Genomic DNA, 24,064 nt, shown 5'->3' on the forward strand with positions numbered 1-24,064 from the left:
TTCAATGGCATCAATCATAAAACAAGAATCATCACTAGAGGGTGCATGTTTCATAGCATCAGACATTTTAAAAATTATCTCCTCATCTTGTATCCTAAGGCTGAGTTGTCCTTGTTGGACATCAATCATTGCTTTCCCGGTAGCCAGGAAAGGTCTCCCTAGGATAAGCGGGACCTCCACATCTTCTTGCATGTCTAACACAATGAAATCAACTGGAAAAATGAATTTATCAACTTTAACTAACACATCTTCTATGATCCCCCTAGGATGTCTAATGGATCTATCAGCCAATTGTAATGCCACTCTAGTGGGTTGGGGTTCATTCAACCCCAATTTCTTGAAGATAGAATATGGCATTAAATTGATGCTAGCTCCCAGGTCACATAAAGCTTTTTCAATTTTTAAACTGCCAATGGTACAAGGAATAGTGAAACTCCCTGGATCTTTGAGTTTCTGAGGCAGCTTGTTCAGAAGGATAGTAGAACATTCCTCATTTAATGCAACTGTAGCCACATCTCCCAGTTTCCTTTTGTTTGCCAATAATTCCTTCAAAAACCTTGCATAGTGTGGCATCTGGGCTAAAGCATCAGCAAAAGGAATATTAATATGTAAACTTTTAAATATTTCAAGAAACTTACCAAATTCCTTCTCCAATTTTTGTTGCTTCAGCCTGTTAGGGAATGGAACTTGTGGTTGTTGGTGCATCCCTTGTTGTGCTTCTGGTTGTTCCGTCTTCTGTTGTCCGGTCCCAAGGCTTGTTTTTGCCTTGGGTTCAGCCCAATTCTTCTTTTCTACCTTAGGCAACTCTTTTCCACTTGTTAAGGTAATAGCTTGCACCTGCTCTCGTGGATTCACTTCAGTGTTGCTTGGAAGAGTTCCCGACAATCTGGAAGAGATTAATTGTGCCGATTGCCCCACTTGGTTTTCCAGGTTTTTGATTGAGGCTTCCTGGTTCTGGAACCTAGTTTCTGCACCTGCTATAAATTTTGTCATCAGTTCCTCCAAATTGGATTTTGGTTCAGGCTGATGATAAGTCTGGTGGAACAGCTTGGAAATATGCTGATTTGGCCAGGACTGGTTTGAATGTCCCCTCCATCCTGGATGAAAAGTATGGTGACTCTGGTAACCCTACTGTCTTGACGAATTGCTGACATTGTCAACTTGTTCAGTAGATGGTCTGAACTGATTGCCAACTTAGCAGTCTGTACTGATGTGGCCTCCCCCACACAATTCACAATTAAGAGGCTGCACATGCATGGCAGCTATCTGCATTTCATCTATTTTTTTACTGAGTGCTCCTATTTGTGCAGCTAGTGCTGTATAAGTGTCAACATTATGCAAGCCTTGCTGCTTCCTAGTTTGAGTCCTTTCCGAATGCCATTGATAGTTGTTGGCTGCCATTTCCTCAATAAGTGCATGGGCAACCTCAGGAGTTTTATTATTTATGGATCCTCCGGCTGCAGCATCTAATATGGTCTTATTTGAGTCAGTAAGACCATTATAGAAAGTCTGCACTTGCAGCCAAATGGGGAGGCCATGGTGAGGAACTCTCCTTAACAGCTCCTTGTATCGTTCCCATGACTCATATAAAGATTTCCCCTCTTGCTGGAAAAAAGTAGTGATGTCATTCCTCATTTTAGCAGTTTTAGAAGGGGGAAAATATTTAGAGAGAAAACGACTGGCCATTTCGTCCCATGTGGCTATAGATCCTGCCGGTAATGAGTTCAACCAAGCTTTGGCTTTATCCTTCAAAGAAAATGGGAATAACCTCAGCCGGATGGCATCATCACTTACCCCATTGTGTTTGAAGGTGTCACAGATTTTCAAGAAGTTAGCAATATGGGCATTCGGATCCTCATGGGCCATACCACAAAACTGAACCATATTTTGTATCATTTGGATTATGGCCGGTTTAATTTCGAAGTTATTGGCAGCAATAGTTGGCCTGATAATGCTAGAGACAGTCCCGGTGAGGGTGGGCTTGGCATAATCCATCATAGTTCTTTGTTCAGCCATTTCTTGTGCTTCTTGTCTGACTTGCTTAGCAGCTCTCAAACGGACACGGAGAGTCCGTTCAATCTCCAGGTCGTAAAGGATCTCTTCCAGTTCAGGTCTGCTTGTCATAAACTGTTAAAGTCAAAGCAATAAAAATGCCAATATTCACAAAAGAAAATAAATAACTAATTTTATCACACTGAAAATGTAAAGTGAAGTATTGGAATACAAAACCTACATCCTATCATGAATAAATGAAGCCGATTATACTAAAAGCAGATTTAAACCAATCATCTTATTCAAGGTTCCTTTATCTACATCCATCGATTGCAACATCTGAATTCGGACCCAATTTAGATCTGAGTTCAGATCTACAAGTCTTTGGTATTGTTAGTCTAGAGAAATTAATAAATAATAATTCAGATCTGAGCTGTATATCTCATACACACTCATTGGTATACACTACAATATACATCCATTAAGGTTGGAATCAATTCTATGATGCTTTAGGGCTGAAATCAGATCTGATCTGAAAAAAAAAATAATAATTTAAAAGGATCTGAAATAAACTAAAACCAGTCTTGAGTTAGGCTTGGGTTAAAGATTTTAAACTTTACAATTGAAGCTCAAACCTGTATAGCTGATGCATATCAAACACTTGCTAAGACCTGAAAATTGGGTCTGCAATGTTTGGTATTGCAAGCTATTCGGTCCATACAACTTTTGTAGAAATCTGAAATCAGGTCAGCTAACTGTTGCACTATAGCAGCCCTGCTACAGATCTGAATGCTAATAGAAATACTTGGAAAGTGCTAATTTTTCTTAAATATCTTAGGCATAACAATTATTCAATCCAAACATACACCTCCTTAGCTAATGTAGCTCGGTTACAAGTGGGTAAAGCCAAGAATTCAGTCCACCCAGAATTCATAGTATGCTCTGTATCAGTTCAGTCCTCACATCATATCAACTGCATTTCAGATTTGAATTTCTCTCATTCCTTGCTATCCATTCACCCTTGAGGCAGGTTGGATGTATCATAGGGTGGATTGGGGTAGTGATGGCACCCAATTCACCTCAAACTTGCATCGGTTCAGATCTGAGTTCAGAGGAATTCAGATCTGAACTGAGCAGATCTGTAACAGCAGAATTCAGATCTAAACTCAAGTCTGAGTTTGGATTTGAATTCTCAATTGCCTTACCTTCAGTTATTGCTACCAAATTGTTTTTGGGGAATAGCAGAAGTGCCCTAGGGTGAATTGGGGTGGTGAACTCAGATCTGAACTGTTGCAGATCTGCAATAGCAGAATTAAGATCTGAATTCAAATCTGAATTCTGATCCGAATTCTCAATTGCTCCTCTTGTTGTTCAAAAGATCTCCCCTTTTTTTTTCATTTGTTTTTTTTTCTTTTTGTAATGAAAGAAAAAATAATAATAAAGTCTGAAACACAAGCAACTCTTTTCGGCTGAGTGCTGCAGATCTGAAATCTGCTGATCTGAGTGCCGAATGCAACTCAGATCTGCAACACTCATGTTTATGTGAATTTTTTCTTTTTTTTTTTTTCTTTTTGAAGGGAACAACATCAAGATTGAATAGAAATCAAATATGCCTTTATTAAAATGAAACTGAAACCAGAAAAAGAAAGTAATCTACTTAAGAAAGAAGAAACATAACTACAGTAGTACAACAGTTGCAGTCCAAGCTGAAATGAAAAAGTTAGCAAATTAACCCAACTATGAATGCAATGCTGAATGAGATCAGATTAAGAATGTTCAATGTTTCCTAATATTGTTTCTCTAAATCCCCGGCAACGGCGCCAAAAACTTGATGTGTTGCTCATTGTGACACTAGCAAGTGCACTAGTCGTTCAAGTAATAAAGTAGAGAGTGAAGTATCATTCCCACGAGGATTTAGGAAACAATTACCAATACTAAATTGAGCACTTTTTATCTGATCAACAAATAAATCCAAACTCTAATGAAAGCTAAGAAATCCTAAATTAAAATCTATCTAAATCATTGGTCCAATTGCCTTTAAATCAGGTTAGAAGAGTAAGCAGTAAATGTCAATCTCAGAATTCAGCAATCTATCAATTTGGATCATTCGAATGAATCATGATTGAGCCTTGGTTTGGTGAAACCCCAAGGTCATGAACAGCCTCTCTCAAGCGCATGTTCATCCTATGCATGAGTGACGGTTCTTCTATCTCTAGCAAGAATCTAATCCCCATGCATGCATTTCTTCAAACACTTCTAAGGCATCAATTCAAATCTGAATTGATCACCAACTGAATTGTGCAAGTTATCTCTAACCTTGCACTCAATTCAGTTATTGAATAGTAGATCTGAATTCCTAGAGTCTCTCTCAAGCACTCTAGGAATTCCAAGCTGTAGATTAATACGCCCAATCTGAAATTTGCAGATCTGAATTCTCTTTCAAGCAATTCAGATCTTGCAATCTCAGATCTGAGAATTCAGATCTGAGTTTTGAAGGTTAGTTGGCCGAATTAATCTACAATCGCACCCTTATTCAAGAAACTTCAAGTACAATGCATGACCATTTGAATGAATCAAAAAGAATTAGATTGCTGAACTGAAATTTTACAAGCTGAAATACATCAAGGAAGAATGGAAACAAGGAGAAAGAAGAAAGAACATATAACTAAGAAACTGAATTCAAATCAAAAGAGAATGAAACTACAAATGATTTATTACAAAAGATCTTTGAATCACAAACCCTCAATTCAAACTCACCTTCTTCTTCTATCTTGCTTGTCTTGAACTTCCTTCAGCCCTTCTTCTTCTTCTTCCTTGCGCCTAGCCTTCTTCTCTTCTCTTCTCTCAAGGTGGCCGAACCTCTAAGAGTGGGAGAGCCTTTCTCTCAAGCAATTGAACAACTTTCTCCCCTCCTAGAGGCCTCCTTATATAGTTTTTCAAGGGGGCTCTTGCCCCTTCTTGAAGCCTCTAGAATGGGGTGTATTACACCCCTCATGAACCTTCTAGAGTGCTCCCTCCTTCTCTTCAAGAAACACTTAGAAGTTGCCGCCCCTAGCTCCCTTTGGGCTGCTATTTGGGCTACAACTTAGCTTGCTTTTGAGCTCATGTGGGCTACACTCTAGGCTGTTATTTGGGCTAAAAATGGGCTGGGCCAAAATTTCCTTCTTGCTAGGCTTCTTCCCTTGGATTTTCCAAAGAATTTCACTTGCTTTTCTTGGGCCGAATGAAATTCTCTTGCTCTCATGGCTGGGCCGGGCTGAACTTGATAAATTTTGGGTTTTCTTTTCCTTGCTTTTGCCTTCTTTTTGTTGATTTGGCTCCCCCTGAAATCTTTCTTGCAATCAAGCTAAATTAAGGCAAAAATTAATAAAACCGGTATAAAAATCCATGCTAAAGTCCTCAAAAATTATAGATAAATTGTAAGTTCATCAATTGCCCTAATTTTAGCTATCAATGGTAGGTTTATCTATGAATAAACTTGTGAATGGATATTACTATTTTGGTTTGATAGGATTGCCTACCCTTAAGGTGTTTCTAGCCATGGACTTTTGATCATTAATCATTATTTCACATGGTTATGCCTTTGAGGCTTATTCCAAGTCTGTGATTCAAGATAGTCATGCTCGCACAATCCTCCTAAAGGGAAGTGGAGATTTTATCTATTTCCAAATTTGGTGAGTCCCCTTATTAAAACTTATTGTTTTATTGGAAGCACAAAAGGAAGAACAACAAAATGAAACAACTAAGTAAAAACTTTCACTAATGCAAAAGATGAGTTGTTTAGTGATTATGTTCATTTCCCAAGTTATAAAAGATAGAAGCGGAACAGAAAGGAATAACTAACTAAGAAAAGGTCTTAATTCAACAAAACAAAACTGATGAGATCTTCTAACGAATTAGATTCTTAGGCATTGGTGGTGTGATGTCTAGAATTTCCCTGGTTGAATCAAATACACCTCCATCAACGAGATCTTGAATAGCAAACTTTAGTTGCCAACAATGATCAGTTGTATGTCCTAGTCCCTAGTGATAGTCATATGAACATTTTCATCACAATTTCTAGGTGTGGGCTCCTGTAGAGGTTTGCAGGTCAGTAGTCGAAGGTATCCCTTCAAAACAAGGAAGGGTAATAGTTAACTATGAAGGCACGTTAAATGGGTGAGGACCCTTTTCTCCTTCTTCTAGGATGGTTAGCCATTTTGAGCCATTTGGGCTGGAGCAGGTGATAATATGTGTAATGCTGGCTTGGAAGATGATGCATAGAATGGAGTTATATATGAAGTGGGGCCAAAATGATAAGAGGTTTCTTAGCCATTATAAGTGCACCAGATGAACACCCTTGAACTGATGATTGGTGGGATAGGGCTGTTGGTTGAGGTGGTGGTCTAAAGACTACAGAAGTATGTGTGGATGTTATGAGGATTGATAGGGACAAAGATACACCCGATGGGGGTGTGTGAAGTGAAGGGATGAGAGATCCATCATATGAATGGCCGAACCTTGTAGGTAGGTTGGGCAAAATTTCAAAAATTTCTCTTTTTCCCATCTAGGAATCACATTCCATGTTTTAGAAAATCTGCATTTTCAATGATCAATCTTGAACCAAGAACCGAACCAGATCTGAAACCAAAAGGTAGGAGAGGAAGATACCTGATACGAAGAAATAGTATCATCCAATGAAGGTGTTCACGCCCAAAGAAATCTCAAAATACTGCACCCACTGAATATGACACAGTTTAGGGTGGAGCAGAATCAACAGTGTTCTTCCCAAGAACCGAATCCTTCAGCAAGAATTTGATGGAGGCTATGAGCACAACTTCAAATCAGCCTTTCTCCAAAGACTGATATCAAGAACTTTTCTTGATCGCTCCTACAAGTATGGAGATCGAACTAGCAATTGGCAACAACTAGAGGAGAACATAGAGGGAAGATGGCGCAGTCACATTGTTGTTGTCCTCTCTCTGTGTGATCTAAGATCTGATGTGATGAGATAAATTGAATGGTTCACCCCCTCCTCCTTTGATAGACTTAAAGAGATCAGCTCCTAATCCCATTAGGAGTTTCCTTGTTCAAATCCTTATTTGAATCCAGACTCTCTTTAAGTGATAAGGATAGATCCTTATCTTTTCTGCAGATTAGATCAGCTCTCCTAATCTCATTAGGAGGCTTCCAGATCCAAATCTCTATTTGGATCTAGACTCTTTGAGTGGACAGGATAACTCCATATTCTATTCACTGATCCAAACCTAGATCTGCCCCTCTCTTTAACTAATCAAATTAGACTAGTTTGAAATGGTCTAAACTGCTGCCCAGTTGGGCTTCTTTGTATGGTGTGGGACCCAAACATTGATCTACACATCAGCCATATGGGTTCAGCCTAGCCTCTGTTACAAGGCCTGGCCGAATTCAATGTTATGGGTAGTGAACCCCAGAGCCCATCACCATGGGCTCTTAACGGGCCCAACACTTACACTAAGTGGTCCCTGGGCCAAGTCACCTTATAAAATCCTAGGAACTATGGGCAGATGCAAGATTAGCCCATCAGGTATTACCCCCAATGGTCTTACACTTAACCTCTCAGCCCATAATGATCAAACACTGCTCAACAAGAGAGGACCTCTCCCTCGGCTGCAAGGAACAATGTTGCTGAAAGGGATGGTAGGATCCATCATATGGATGCCAAAACTGTTGTGGAATGGGTGGGCAAATTTCAAAAATTTCCTACCTTCCTTCTAACTGGGAATCACATTGCCTGATTTTAGAATCATATTCAAGGATTCTACTTGAACCAAAACAGACCAAATTTGACCAAAAGATAAGGGAGTGATTATACAAGATCTAGAAAAGTAATATCTCCAAAAGTTGGTGTTTACACCCATAGAAGACACCAAGATCAGCTCCCACTGAAGATGACACTGTGATGGAGGAGCCAAACCAGCAGTGTTCGTCCCACGAACCAGGTTCTTCTGAAGAACTCGATGAAATACTGTGAGCACCACACATACAATCAAGAACCTTTCTTGATTTTCTCAAATTGAGTACTCGAACTGGTAGAAAAGATGGTGGTTGGTGCTAGGGGAGAATGCTAGAGAAGAAGGTGGTGAACTGCTATTTCTTCTCTAGGGATCGAATTCAAGTAATTTGAAATTAGGGTTTCCTCCACTTGCTTAATGTTTAAGAAAACCTCCTAATCATATCAGGAGTTGTCCTTACCCAAATGTGTATTTGGATTAGGACTCTTCTTAATCTTATCTATAGATTAAACAAGTTTTGGGGCTCATCCTAATCTCAGATCCGCCCCCTTTTAGTGATTGATCAAATCAGCCCAGTTTGAAATGTAATTTAGGCCCAATAAGAATCAAGTGCTCAATAGTCTTCCAAACTGCTACCCAGTTGGGCTTCTTTGTATTGCATGGGACCCAAGCATTGATCTGCATACCAGCCACATGGGTTCAGCCCAGCCTCTGTTATAAGGCCTAGCCGAATTCACTAGAAAACCCAGTGAACCCCATGAGCCCATCATATGGACCCTATGGGGCCCAACACTTACACTAAGTGGTCCTTGGGCCAAGCCATCTTATAAAAACCTAGGGATTGTGGGCAAATGCAATATAAGCCCATCAGGTATTATCCTAAATGGCCTTACACTTAACCTCTCAACCCATAATGATCAAGCACTGCTCGACAGGAGAGGACCTCTCCCTCGACTGTAAGGAATAGTGTTGCAGTCTCTACTCACATGGATCTCAGGATTTAAAACCATTTGCAAACATTTTGAAACCATATATATCTATATATCATATATATAAATTTTGCAAAACAAAATTTCAATGATTGAAATCAACTGCCAGCAGTTTGGTTTCCATCAGAGAGAGTGCATCCCCAATCATTACCTTTGTCGGACAAAGGGGCTGATCCCGTTGCTATGATCACCCACTCAGATGAATTCTCAGACTATCCCAACATACCTAGGTTTTGACCCCCGCTAAAGATCTCACTGATTGGCATATCAAAGACAACCCAATTCGACACCTAGTGTAGTACCATAATCGGGTCTAGGGGCCAGTTGTAACTTTCCAGTTTTGCCCATCAATCTCCAAGGTCTAAGGTCTAGAGAAATACTGGAAATCTGGTCCGGTTCAAGGGTTCAAGTAATCCCACACTGTGTGTGCCTTGGGTCTCACCCTGGCGGCTGAGACAAGCCACCCCAACAGTTGGCAGCACACCAGTGTTAGCCTTGACAGGATAAATCTACCCAAACTTATCCAATGGCTATGAACATTTAAAACTAACACAAGTCTCATTAAGTGTCCAGTTTTAGGGTTTTACACAAAAGTATACCAGATAACATGAATCAAACATGTTATTTACATTAAATATCAAAAGTACATCAGAACTGATTGAAGTTAAGGGCATACAAAAACTATCCAATAGCTCCCACTTGCACTTATGTCCAATCTGGTACAAGCCAGAGTCCCATACTTTCCACGTGTTTCTCAAACACCTTCTGTGTGAGTGGCTTAGTTAATGGGTCTGCCACATTATTCGCTGACGCTACCTTCTGAATTAGGACGTCCCCTCTACCAACGATCTCCCACAGTACATGGTACTTCCTCTCGATGTGCTTTGACTTCGAGTGGGCCCGAGGCTCCCCAAAGGAGAAGTAGCCCTTCAACCACAAATCAGTCGAGCACCACAAAGGGAAGCAACCACAAGGAAGTTGAAGCCACTACAACAACAGATATCAAGGGAGACCTAGCCGTCCTCCCACTTGCTACATTTGTGGGGAGGATCACTTGACTAGGAATTGCCCAAAGCGAGCGAAGTTGAATGCCCTCATTGCCAAACTAAGTGATGATGAGCAGAGTGAGGGGAATGGAGTACCTAGGCGCCAAGAGTGGGTGCCCTACAACTTTTCAATTCCATGGTGAAAAAAGGGGCTACCTCCAAATAGCCCACCTCAGTCAAGAGAGGACTGAGGTACGTCGACATATACCTTGGTGGGAAGCCAACCCAGGCCCTAGTTGACACAGGGGCCACTCACAATTTTATATCCATTGCAGAGGCCAAGAGAGCCAGGCTGGCCCAAAGCTATCAATACAAGTGCCAAACCCATTGAAGGGATGGCTCGTCGAGTTGGACTCTGAGTTGGCACCTGGAATCAAAAGATTGACTTCTCCGTTGCACAATTGGATGACTTCGTTGTTGTCCTTGGCATGGAATTCTTGACACGGGCTAAAGCCACACCAACACCTCACCTCGACACCTTGTTGATCATGGATGAGTGGTCACCTTGCATGGTCGACATGATTACTTCTATTGACACAAAGAAGAAGCAAGTTTTGGCCTTTCAACTCCAACTTCCATCCCCATATCAAGAGTCTCTGAGGAGCACAGCAGTAGCAACAACAGTCACTGCAACAAGAACTGATCATGACATCTCCAGCAAGAAGACAGTGCTGCTGCCATCTCAGTGTCAACAGAAGCTGCATCTGCAGCATAAGACACCAGCGCCCTCCACCAATGGGCCAAAGAAAAGACCCAAGGCCAACTCCGACATCAGCCATACCTACCATCCTGGGAAGAGAGTGCCACCCACATGCTCTAGGAACCATCCCAACATTCGGCCTCCATTATGTCCACGTAGTAATCTTGTGAGGAGAGAACCTTAGGGAACATCCCTTAATATCCAACATCCTTTTGACTTAGATTCATCTTTCGCTCCAATCCCTACCTTAGCTAGTACTGCAAACCAAACTAAACCACACTTCACTTACCTTCAAGTCACTATCCAAGGACTCAACTTAGGACCTGGCCATAGGTTTCCCCATCACACTCAGCAACAACAAACCTATCCCCAAAGCAATTTCTTAGGCCTTGGAAGTGAAGAAGTTCGTGGATCATCTGATGAACCCTCCTTCACCAGTAGTAGACTCAAGAAGCATACAAGAGACAACGAAGCCTGAATTGAGTGGGGGAGACTGTCACAAGTGACAACTTTTTCGTGACATCAAGTGCCTTTGCCATGCTCACGACATGCCATCAGAGTGTTGTCTAGTGCGTCTGGGGTGGGGCTTCATATGTCTTTTGTAAGGGGGATTGCTGATGGAATTATTGTAATTATGTAGTATGATTTTCCAGTATTTCCATGTAATCTTTTGTCAAAGCACCAAAGGCTTAAGCTACTCTTTGAGGGGAGGTAGGTAGTTGAGAGGTGCCAAGATGGTGTAAAGGTTAAGCATGAGGTCCCCTCAACACAGAATTGTGTGCTTGTGCTTGTCATCTATTGCAATATAAAGTGCCTTTTTACTAATTTGTGTGCCATCTTTGTTGCCTTTTTTGTGTGTTTGCTTGCTTTCTTAGGCTTACTCGACCCACTCGAGTGTCGTACGGGGCCTCGCCGATTAGCCCCGTGACACCTAGGGGTTCCTACTTGCAGTTCGCCAACACTACCATTGCCACCTAAGATGGAAGGCCTAGCTCGAGAAGTTCAAGGGTCAAAGGAGAGATCCAGAGACTGCTACCTCTTATCAGATTACAAACTTTTATTTCATTTCTTTTGTTAATTTATTTATGTTTCTGCACTTTTAACTTTTAGTATTGTTTGAATTCTATATTTTTCTCAGTTTAATTAAATAATTTTTATATTTCTACACTTCCCTCTTGTGTTCTCTTGTCTAGATTTGAGTGTATATTAATTTTTCCCTCGCTTCCCTATGGATACGACTCGTTCTCACCCATTTACTACGTTAGTATTTGTTTAAGAATCGGAAAAATTTTATAAATATTAAACTGGTTTTCCAAAGTGCTTAACGACATGCTTCTGGACACACCATACACCTTGCTGGAAAGGATTTCGATGTCGACTTACTTGGCTGATTCCTGTCTAACTTGGTCTCTGGTTTCCAAGCCAATGTTCTCCCACTCATTGATCTATTCCTTGGGGATAGTTGAAAGGTTAATCCTATGGGTGACCATTCTTTGTGATCAAGGAATAACCAGAGATTCTAATGTGAATAAGGTGGTAAGTCTACATATGGGGGTCTCCTTGAAAGACGATGGAAGGACGAGGGCAAAGAGATATGCCAAAGGCTCTAGGTGATAGAATGGTGATCTCATTATGAGTTAAACCTCTATTTATAGGGAGAGAACCCGAGGTCTCGAAAGGAAGAAGCTAAAAGTGTTTGACTTCCATTAGGGAAAGGGAATCTTCGATTCGGTGTCAGTTGTCAAGGAACACCGTTAGGGTTTTACCACGAGTCTTATAAGATATCTAATGGATGAGCTTTCTTTTCGTATGAGGAATCTCATAATACACATAGACTACTTCCTTTTGCGAGTCTCTTAGACTAACGTGGCATGAATGACATCAATATTAATCTTACATGTCTTTTAATCTTGTTGGGTGCTCTATCATGTGTGACGTTAGTAAATCACGTGCTTCTTTGCTCGCTTCTGACCTACGATGAACTTGATCTCATTATAGGTCTGCGATGGCTTTGAGCTCATCATTGTCTCGCGGAAATTCTGAGCTCATCGTAGGTTCATGACGGCTTTGTGCTCATCATGAGTTTGAGATGGATCTAATCTCATCGCAGCCTCGTGATGGCTTTATGCCCATCGCAAGCTCACGATGGCTCTGAGTTTGTGTTCATCATTGCAGTTTCGGGTCTACTACGGGCCTATGGTGGTCTTGAGCTCATCACAAGCTCATTTCATGCTTTGAGCTTATTGCAAGTCTATGTAGACTCTGAGCTCATCGTGAATGTGAGCCGAGTTATGAACTTGTCATGGGTGTTCCTGTGGCATGGGTTTAGCACCTTCTGTGCCACCACAGTTGTGGTGATCAACGTACATGGAGCATCAGACTTCAAATAGAACAACTCTAAATAACATTAGAAAAAATAAAAATTAAATATTCAGATCATTGGCCCATATTTGAGAACCAAATTCTCAGATTTCATGTTGACTAGGTCAAATCGGCTAGACTAGTTGTTGCCGATTTGATATTTCTTTCAAATCTAATCCAGTTTAGTTCAAGAACTGAACACAGTGCTCTAATACCACTATTGGATGAGTTAGAATCTAGAATATGGATAGCCGAACTTGGTTTAATGGCTGGCTGGAGTTAAAAATTTTTTAACCCAACCCAGGAACTGGTTTCCTAGAGATTATGAAATTTAAAATTTCTAGATCGATCTTGCACTGGACTAGACTAGTTTTGAAACCAAAATTAAAACTAATTGTAACTAATATGGGGTCCAAAAATCTCAGCTTCCGTAGTGATAGTTCACACTCAAAATCAGTCCAAAAAACTGGTTTTCAACCAAAGATGGCATAGTGAATGAGAAACCGATTTAGCAACATTATTTTCTACAAAAACTGCTATCCAACTGCCTTGGATCGATTGGAATTTGTGAGCCTGATGTCCCCAAAATTTTTATTGCAAAAATAGAGTGGGAAAATTGATAAAAATCAATTCTTCCAATGCCTAGGTTGAACTAGGGTTTCTATGAGACAAGAGAGAAGAGGAGAGAGCAAGAGAGTGAAGAGAACAAGTTCTATTTGCACTCTCCTGATCTAATTAGGAGATTATCCAAATCTGACTTGGATTTGTACTATTTTAAAAGATAAACATTACCCTCTTAGGAGGATAGGTGCTCCATACCCAGAACCATGCCTAATTTCGACCCAAATCACATGACAACTTAAGACGTCATGTAACAGCTTAACTAATCTCATTAGTAATGGGCCTCTGGCCCATTTTCTTCAAAGACTTACATCCCTAGGTGTTGCATGGCCACTTTAGGCTTGATATTGTATGTCATGGGACCCCACAAAGGTCTCACACAAGTCCATGAGGGTTTTTTCCCACCTTTGAAAGAGGTTGAGCTGAATTCACTACTCAGGGTAGTGAACACCTGACCCAATCATCTTGGGCTCAGTCAGGGCCCGACATTTACACCTAAATGATCATTAAACTCAGCCACCCTATGAATACCCAAGCATAATGGACTTATGTGATACAAATCCCATCAGGTAATCTATCTTGTAATGATATCTTACGCTTTACCTCTTGGCTCATAATCATTAGTACACTGCCCATAGGGAAGGACCTCTCCCCTAACTACAAGATACAGTGTTACACTCTCTTCTTGGATGGATCTTAGCATTAAAATCTTTTGCAAACCTTTTTCATAAAATAGTAAGATAATAATGTATAAATATATTTTACAAAACTAGATTTCAAAGGGGTCAAACCACCAAAGAGAGTGCAAAGCCTGATATTCACTTTGTCTAACAAAGGGGTCAAACCAATCACTATGTTCATCCACTTAGTTAATTTCCTAAAATTCCCCAACATGCCTAGATATTTTGACCCATGATGGATCTCACTATTTGGTACATCAAAGGCAACCTGGTCCACTAACTAGTATAGCATCATAATCAAGTTTGGGGCTATGTGTAACTTTCTAGTTTTGCCCATCTATCTCTAAGGTCCATGACATGATTGGAAATTGGTCTAGGTTTAGTATTTCTTCCAAACATCTACTGCCTGTGCTTGGGGTTTAACCCTAGCAGCTAAGACAAGCTGCTCCAACTATTTGGCAACACACCAGTGTCAACCTTATTAGGATAAACTACCCAAGTATATCCAATGGTTGAGAAATTTTTAAACTAGTGTGTGTCTAGTTTAAGGGGTAACTCACAAAAAACATACCATCATTAACATGAAACAATAATATACTTTATTCATTTACAGATAAATGTTTATTTACATCAATCTAATTAGAGCTAAGGACATGAATTGTCTAACATTTTCTTCCCCTCTACCACATCATGAATCAATATTTTTTTGTCACCGCATAGCACATGGATTTTCTGCTTGTATGGCACATCATAAATTAAAATGTTCACCATTGCATTGACATGGATTTTCCACCCCTTAAGCACATCATAAATCCAAATGTTTATCGGTCCATAGCACATGGATTTTCCACCTCTTTGTCACATCATGAATCAAATTGTTTTCCGCTGCATAGCATATAAATTTTCCACCCCTCTAGCATGTCATGAATAAAAAAGATTGTTGTTGTATAGCACATGGATTTTCTACTCCTTTGGTACATCACAAATCAAAACATTCATCGCTTCATAGCATATGAATTTTTTGCCCCTTTGGTACATCATGGATGAAAAAGTTTATTGATGCATTACACATGAGTCTTTTGCCCCTCTAGCACATCATGAATCATAATTTTCACTACTTTATAGCACATGAATTTTCCACCACATTTGCACATCATAAAGCACTGATCTCCGCTCTATGGCACATGAAAGTTTCCACCACATTTGCACATAACGGATCATTGCTTTTCTTCTCAATAACACATGGGTTCTTTCACCACACTAGCACATGACAAATAATCTATATCCTCCACTCTACAGCACATGAATTTTCTACTTCAATTGCACATTACAAATCACCGATTTCTTTTCCCTATAGCACATGGGTTTTCTGCCCCTTTAGCACATCACCAATTATTTATGTACATCGCTGAATAGAAGTTTAATTTTTTTGTCACACTAGCACACAACAAACTACAATATTCCTTTTATTGACAACACATCAAGAATTTTTCACCACACTGGTACATTATTTATTTAAATTTCATGTTTTCTCACATTATTGCATATAGTTGACCTTGGACCACAAAGTCATCCATACTTGTTTGAAAGGTCACTTTGCCAAGAATAAATGGCCTCCACATGATGGAATGATGTTGTACAAGAACCCTTCTTCTTTGCCTTAACCATCCTTTTCTCACTCCTTTTCCAAGCCTACCCTTTGAAAAAATCCCCATGTGCTTCTTTTGTCTTTGTTGTTTTGTAGCATGCTACCTCACAACAAAGAGGGGTAGTCAATAAGGGATCACGATTGGTTGGGTCATTCCAAAGAAAGATAGAGATAAGAGAAACAGAATGAGGGAGAGAAAGAAGGAAGGAAAGAGGTTGAGTGAGATTAAGAGGAGAGAATGATAGACTAAAAATTGGTCGCTGCTGTTGTGATTGAAGTGACGACTAGGAAGGTATAGAAATGGCAGGACCAAGAAAAGGAAGAAAGGAAAAGCATAGGAAGGAGGGAAAGAGAAAGAAAGAAAGACAGAGAAAGAGAGAAGGTGGGAGAGAAACAGAGGAGGAGATTTCATTGTTGTTGTACAATGCGCTCCAACCTCTCCCATTTTTGCAACACATTGCAATGGTGATGATGAAATAGGGGAAAGGAAAGGGAGATAACAAAGGGGAAGAAGGATAAGAGGGAGAGGGAAAGGGAGATAACAAAGGGGAAGAAGGATAAGAGGGAGAGGGAAAGGGAGAAAGGGGGAGAAGGAAGAGGAGTTCATAGTCATTGGATTGGTGTCGAGAGGTAAAAGATGAATAGTAGAGTTTTCAAATTAGCCTAAATTGAAAACCATAATTTATATTTATATGTAGGGTTAAGGGTGTTTTTATAAATTTAGGAAAGTTTAGGGGTAATATGGTTAATTAAGTCTAAGGGCATCAAACTGAGATTCTAATCCAATGGTGGGGATTTTGGGTAAAAAATGGAGGGTGGAGATGAGTTTGATTATACATAGTGGTTTTATCTGTGTGTGCCAATGTGATTGGCCGAAATGAATTCTTTTTAGATTAAAGGTAATTAGGTGTATTTTTGGATGAAATTTGGTAGCATGAGGTTTTTAGGCATTCTAGATTGATTGGTGGGGGTTAGGTTGGCTAAACTAGGCCCGAATCAAGTAAATCTAGAGGAAGTTTATTCAATCAATCTAGACCTTCAAAATGGACCCTTTATAAGATAAAGGGGTAAAGAAGGGTATTTTTGGTTGAAATTTGATAAGACCAAGCTTTTTGGAATTCTGGATCTAATGGTGATGTTTGATTGGTTAAGGGGGATCAAGATCATGGAAATTTGGGTTGATGAGATGATATGAAATAGAGCCTCAATTTGATGGAGGGCTAATGGGGGAGTTTTGAATTGAAAAATTTATGGGTAGATATTTTGGTATATGCGGAGTTTAGTGGTATAATCTGATTGGTTTGAAGTTGTCAGGATTAAGGGGGATCTGGGTTATAGGTGTTTAGGATAACAAGAGGGTTTGAAATAGAATCTTTGCTTGATAGAGTGGTAAATGGGGGAATTTAGAATTAAAATTTATGGGTAGGTATTTTAGGAGGTCTTATATCTATTGGTAGTGTTTGATTTAATGGTCGAGGTGTAAATAGGGGCTAACCAAGGTCATTAGATTAATGTTAGGTAGATTTAATGGTGAATATGGTGGTAAATTTTTTTTTAGATTGAAGGGCAATTAGGGGTATTTTTAGCTGAAATTTGGTAGTATGAGGTTTTTGGGTATTCTGGATTGATTAGTGGAGTCAAGTTTGCTAAACTGGGCATAAAGAAGATAGATCTAGATGGAGATTTTTCAGTTAATCTAAACATTTAGAATGGAACCTTTATGTGTTGGAGGGGTAAAGAATGGTATTTTTGGTTGAAATTTGATAAGACTAGGCCTTTTAGAATTCTAGATCTGATGGTGATGTCTTATTGGCTTAAGGAGATCAAGATCGTAAAAATTTAGGTCAATTAGATGATTTGAAATAGGATCATAGTTTGATGGAGGGCTAAATTGGGCAGTTTTGAATTAAAAATTTATGGTTAGATATTTTGGTATATGCAAAGTTTAGTGGTATGATTTGAGTAGTTCAATAGTGTTAGGATTAAGAGGAATCTAGATTATAGGTGTTTAGGATAACAAGAGGGTTTGAAATAGAATCTTTGCTTGATGGAGGGGTAAATGGGGAAATTTGGAATTAAAAAGGTCTTAGGTCTGTTAATGGTGTTTGATCTAATGCTCAAGGTGTAAATGGGAGTTAATTAGGGTCATCAGAATGGTGTCAGGTAAATTTAATGGTGGATATAATATTTTTTGGGCTAAAATTTGGGTTCTTTGGATTTTTTAATGTTTTGAAGAGATCAGAATGGTCTGATTGGGTGTTCAGAGTGAACTAGGGGTTCAGACGAAGGACCAAGCAAAATCGGGTGCTAATAATGGTAGAAATATATAAATGGTACATTCTAATCAATACAATTCGTTGAAATGTAAGCTTGGCTTGATAGTTGGTAAAATGAAGGAATTTTGGGATAAAATTTGGTGGATAAACATTTTTGGTTCAGATTAAGGTTTTAACTTATGGTTTATAAATTAATAAGAAGATTTGAAATTGAATCTTCCTTGATTTGGATTGGAATGTAGGAATTTAAGGCTGAAATTGGGTGGGTGGATTATTTTGAGGATTTTGGAATTACTAATAAGTGTTTGATTGCCTAGCCTATGACTTCTTGTGTGCTTTAATCATAGGCATCGAGTTAGAATCTTTGTTGATTGAATGGTTAAACAAGGGAATTTTGACTTGAAATTTGGCTTGTGAGCATGGATTAAGATGAGGAGTTGGTGTAAGGTTCAGATCTACAAAAGGATTCTTGATTTTGGTTGTTTAGCTATATTCATTTAGGGTTGTTGAATAGAATCTTGACATTTTTTATGTTGATCATTCTAGATTTGAGGTGTGATTTGGGGGTTGATCATATCTTAGTATCCTTGTGGAAATGGATGTATTGGATTTGATTTTGTTGAGTTAAGGTTAAAACATTGTGTAGATCAAGACCATTAAAGAGGAAGCTAGTATGTTAAATAGTGAATCTTTAGAGTTTGGTCATGAAATTTAATGTGTAACTAAGTTATAGTTTTCTTAGTCTAGGAATCATATCTAATTGGGTTACTAAAGCCTACATAGTGTCAAATGTTGATCTCAATGTCCTTATTAATCAGGGGTTTAGTTTATTAGTTAAATGATTGACATGTGGGTTGCACTGAAAAGTGGAATTTTGGGTTCAATAAGTTTCAAGTTGATTTGATTATGTTTTCAAGTGTTGGGGTCTTCAAAGAGGGTATAAAGAGGTAGGGTGAATGAACTGAGCAAAAACTGGGTGCTGACAACAATAAATCTAATGGTACACCATTCTTTGATTATTTGAAATTGGCATGTTCAACGCATTGTACACACTTTCTAGTCTTTTAAGAAGGAAAGACTTGAAGTTCAAATCAAAAAAGTATTTTTAAGAATAGATATGTTAGAGCATAAATCACATGTTAATTTCTGAAAAATTAAAGTGTGTCTTTCTAAGTTTGAGTTATGACAAAGAAACACTTAAATGACCACATAAAAAATGTAATTTAGTTTTTCTTAGAATACCTTTACTATATTTGTAAAATATAGATTTTTCACATATAGAAACCCATATTAATCTAACAAAGCCAAAATTAGATAACTACATTTTAAGCTTGTTCTTTGTTTTCCAAGCAAATCATTAATAATTGAATGAATACTTATAATTTATTTTATAAAGCTTGATAAATTAAGAAATATTCTATTAAATTCAATTTCTAGCAATCAAATTACATCAATATCAGACAATGATACTGCCAGTTTGTCATCTCGTTTATAATTTTGGATTATAGATTGGATTACTTATTTCATATTGTATTATAATAAAGAACAACGTCAACAAGAGTCCAAACAAACCAAATTGTAAATTACATGATTATTGTTAAGCATCATAGTTAATTGGATTTAGGCATAATAAATAATTCCATGCATTGATTTGTTAATATATGATGTTTATTTTTATTATAAATTTTTTTTGTAGGCTAGGTGGTTAGGTAAAATAACATATTAAAAAATATATTAGTTTAACTTTTCTATTAAAATTATAATTAAGCTTTGAATTTAAATAATTATAAAATCTAAAAACGTAATTCATATCATGCAAATTCTATTAAATTCTATATAAATAAATATTTATTAATTAAAAACATACGATGCTTTAAAATAACAAATTTAACTATTCAATTAAAATCAATAGGCTGAAATTCATTTAATTATGGTATCTAAATTTTATTACATTTGTATACACCAACAAACTTGTAATATTGTTTAAAACAAATTATTTTAAAAGCTTAATTTTTTTTCTTTATGGGTAATAACTACTTTTTCATTAATGTATTTTTACTACTTAAACTAAAACTTTTAAAATTAAACCCAAAAATAAAACTTTCTCTCTCCATATTAACTCTATTTATAGAAAGTACATTTTTTGTGTGTTGGCTCTTTAATTATGTCTTTGAAGAATATAGTAATAGTAGTAATAATAAAAACTTTCTAAACTTAGTTATTCTAGAATTTATGTAAAAATCCAGTTATACCAACCTTTACCGCCTAGTCATTAAATTTTCTTGTTGTGATGATAAGAATAATATTATGGAATTATGATATTAAGGTTGTATTGATAATAAAAATAAGAAATTTTGAGTTTATAGAATTGTGTAATTTAAAATATAAATACATAGTCAAGGAAGAAAGAAAGTTATAGTTGAGAATTTCTTTCAAGGTTAGAATATTTTGAGAGACGGAAGAAGAAAGAGTAAGAACATAAAGCTTGGAGACTAAAAGTAAGTTATAGTCACTTCTTTGATTCTTGGTTAGTTTTACCAGTAATCTTTAGTGTTAGTATTGTTTTCCAATATTCATCATATGTTTGTGATGTTTAAAAATGATATAAATAATTATTGTTAAATAAGTAGTTCAAATTTTTTAAAGCTTAATATTTTTATAAATTTATTTTAAATAAACATTGTTTGTTTTTAAAAAATTATTTTTTCTAAATAAATATTTTTGTAGTTTCCTTTTGCTGTACAAATTTATTTTTAGAGTTTAATGTTTTTACTCTTTAGAGTCATCGGTTTTTTTTTAATTATAAATGTTTCCTTTGATATAAAACCTACTTTACTTTTATTTAGTAGAAGAACTTCATTACAAATAAAGGATGTTTTGTAGGTTTTAAATAACTAAAAGAAAGGATTTCTATATTAAATAGTATTTTTGTTTAGTTTATTTTATTCTTGAGGTTTTTATAGACATTTTATTCTTGAGTTAGGTAATTATGAAAAACCAATTTTCTCTAGGCTTCTTTTACTTGGAAGTACATCTTTACAAGAAATTCCAATCACCACCTATATCCTTATACTAGAGTTATGATGAGAGAATGATGGTTCTTAGGTAATTTTTCATATATATATTTTTAATAATTTTATATTGATTAATTATTTATTAGTTCTATTAGAGATCATGCCCTTAGTTGAAAAATAACTCAACATGTTTCTTTAAGGTAATTTTAATTTATCTATTGAGTTATTTTAATGATACTCATTTTGTGAGAAATATTTAGTTATATACAATAGTATAGTAATGGCTTAATTAAGAGTTCTATTTGTATCAAAATTCAAAGTAGTGTTTAGAAATAGTCTAATATTAAGATTTTTTATTTAATTTGACAATTTTGGGAAATAAATAAAGTAATAAAATGGAAATTCTTTTCTGAATAGTTAATCTTGTACGTGAATAGTAGAATTAGTAGAATTTTTTACATCAACCATTTAATTGAACTAATGTTCATTTTTTGTTAAAATTCTATTTGATGTTTAGAATAAACTCTTTGAAAGTAAAATTATTATTATTTTGTTTAAATTAAACATCTAATATGAATGCGTTTGATTATTGTCTTATAGTTTTTAGATCCTATTTCATTATATAGTTTATAATAATTTCCTAAATGATTTACATTAGGTTCTACCGATCTCTAATAGTATAACATGCATGGGTGTGTTTATTAAAACTCTTCATGAAAAATCAATTTTTGAGATCTCCATTATCTATGTATTTATTTGTATTTGTCATCTATTAGGCTAATATGGTACCATATAAAGTAAATACTCTTGAATGCTAGCCTATCAATACCTTGGCCCATGAATAGGTCTATTCATGACCGATAACTATTTATTTAATATATAGCTTAAAAGAATAATAGGCTTCAAATATATGTAAGAACAAAAGGACTTTAACCACAAACAAATTCTAATTTTATTCACTCCTTTAGCCACATTGACTTCCTCGACAAGTACTTCACTTGTGGAGAAAAGAAGCAAATAAAATGCAGTATTTACTCTTTAACACTACATTTAATTGTGAAAAAAATAGAAGTCAATAAAAACTAAAAAGGTTATTATATGCCTAGTTTAAGTGACAAAATAGAAAAAAAAGAAGAACAAAATAAAATAAGAGTAAATTTTCTTTTTCATATTCTTTTTCACCTTTTTAAAATATAAGTAAAGTAAAACAAAATTTGAATAATAAGACAAACCAAAACCTGATCTATTCTCTCCTAAAAGAAAATATTTATTTATTTTCTTTTTTCTAATTTTTCTTTTTGTTTATTTAGTAAATCTTCAAGTCCAATTAAATGTTTAATTGAATTACTTATATTTTTTTTTCCAAAAAGTATATGTTTTAATTAATTTAAATCCATGATTTTTGCCATTTAGAGGACAAAAATTAAATGACTTATTGTTTTTAATGTGTTTCAATAACATAAAACAATTAAAAATTATAAAATCTACATATCATTTTATTTTTAATTCTTTGATGTAATTGCAAATAAATTATTAATAAGTTTATTAAAATTTTCTTTTTCTTGTTGACACTAGGTCTTTTGATAATCAAGGTATCCACTACAACTAGTAGGCCATGAATTTCCCAATTACCACTGAAGAGTTGAAGTCATTTCATACAATTGATAGGAAACTTTATTTTCGATTAATCATAAACTTTTGGAGAGATATAACACAGTCTATGAAGGTTATTGCATTATGGATGTGGCTTGAAGATGTTGGTTACCCAAATATTATCCATCAAATGTTATCATTGCCTGATACTATAGTGAATGCACTAGCAGATGAAGCAGTAAATTGTTTAAACTGTATTGAATTGGGAGAGATACCTCCTTATGCAAATACTAACATTCCATTGACACTCAAACTCTTGAAGCAAGAAATATCTCTCAACTTCTTTTTAAACAATAGGATTAGTGCATCCAGTGGAATTAGGAAGATGTTAAATGATGTATGTATTAAGGCATTTGATGATATCGCATACATGGCACTAACAAATGCTACGAAGCCTATGGCATCTTCGGCAGAAGGAAGCAGCAATACTTCATGCATGCAATCAGACTTGAACCCAAGTGCTCAACCATGGAAACCAACAGATGAGATTCCACCAGATAATAGGACCTTGTTTCTTACATTCTCTAAGGGGTACCCATTATCAGAAGAAGAAGTTAGAGATTTCTTTAATACGAATTATGGGGATTGCATTGAAGCAATATACATGCAAGATGTCCCATCAGATGTGCAACCTCTATTTGCTCGTTTAGTATTTTACTCACCTTCCACTATAGCATTTATACTTGGTGGAAAAGACAAAGCTAAATTCATCATCAATAGAAAGCATGCATGGGCTAGACTCTTTGTGCCTAGAAGAAATTGAGCTCTATAAGCATAGGTTGAATTTTATGAAGAAAATTTTGTATAAACTAAGTCATTTTTCTTAATTATGAAAAATGTTAGTACGTACATATGAATTCGATAATGCATTACCATTTGTTTAATGGCTTTTCTTATGTTTTGTTTTATATTGTAAATGGCATTTGCATTAGTCTTTTATTTGTCTTCTAAATCAATGTCTATATCTTTATTTATTAGCAAACGGTTTTAAAAGTGTGGCTAAAATTATGAAAGGTAATATAGACAACGTAAAAATTGAGCAAAAATGTAAGCACAACTAGTATCACTTGGGCCCAACTCTCATACAAGAGGTACAGAACCAATGTATATTCTTGGTGTTGAAGACATGCCCAGTCTAAAGGATCCCCTTTCTGATGGATGCTTTGGATTGGGAACATGATTCTTCTATGTGGCAAGAGTAGCTGCTTCTTAAGAAAGCTTCCCTACTTGGCCTCAAAAGATTAGAAATTTCTATGATGCCAGATCAGAACCCCTCCCCCTTCCGCGTGAATTTTGATCAATACTATCTGATTGATTTCCACTTGTATGAT

At 36.5% G+C, this 24,064-nt stretch overlaps 1 protein-coding gene and 1 non-coding gene across 2 annotated transcripts; both read left to right on the forward strand.

Annotated features, from left to right (window-relative positions):
- Positions 1-1,531: 1,531 nt before the first annotated feature.
- On the forward strand, positions 1,532-1,638 carry LOC148871715 (small nucleolar RNA R71). The gene has a single exon (XR_016108585.1). It is a non-coding gene; the product is annotated as a small nucleolar RNA R71 (small nucleolar RNA).
- Positions 1,639-22,695: 21,057 nt separating this feature from the next.
- On the forward strand, positions 22,696-23,496 carry LOC148871716 (uncharacterized). Its single transcript, XM_088970049.1, has one exon. The coding sequence runs from the start codon at positions 22,696-22,698 to the stop codon at positions 23,494-23,496; it is 801 nt and encodes a 266-aa protein (XP_088826175.1).
- Positions 23,497-24,064: the final 568 nt, after the last annotated feature.

The sequence above is a fragment of the Nelumbo lutea genome, chromosome 2 (assembly GCF_056320005.1).
Source record: "Nelumbo lutea isolate HS-2025 chromosome 2, American lotus-T2T, whole genome shotgun sequence".
Classification (NCBI taxonomy): domain Eukaryota; kingdom Viridiplantae; phylum Streptophyta; class Magnoliopsida; order Proteales; family Nelumbonaceae; genus Nelumbo; species Nelumbo lutea.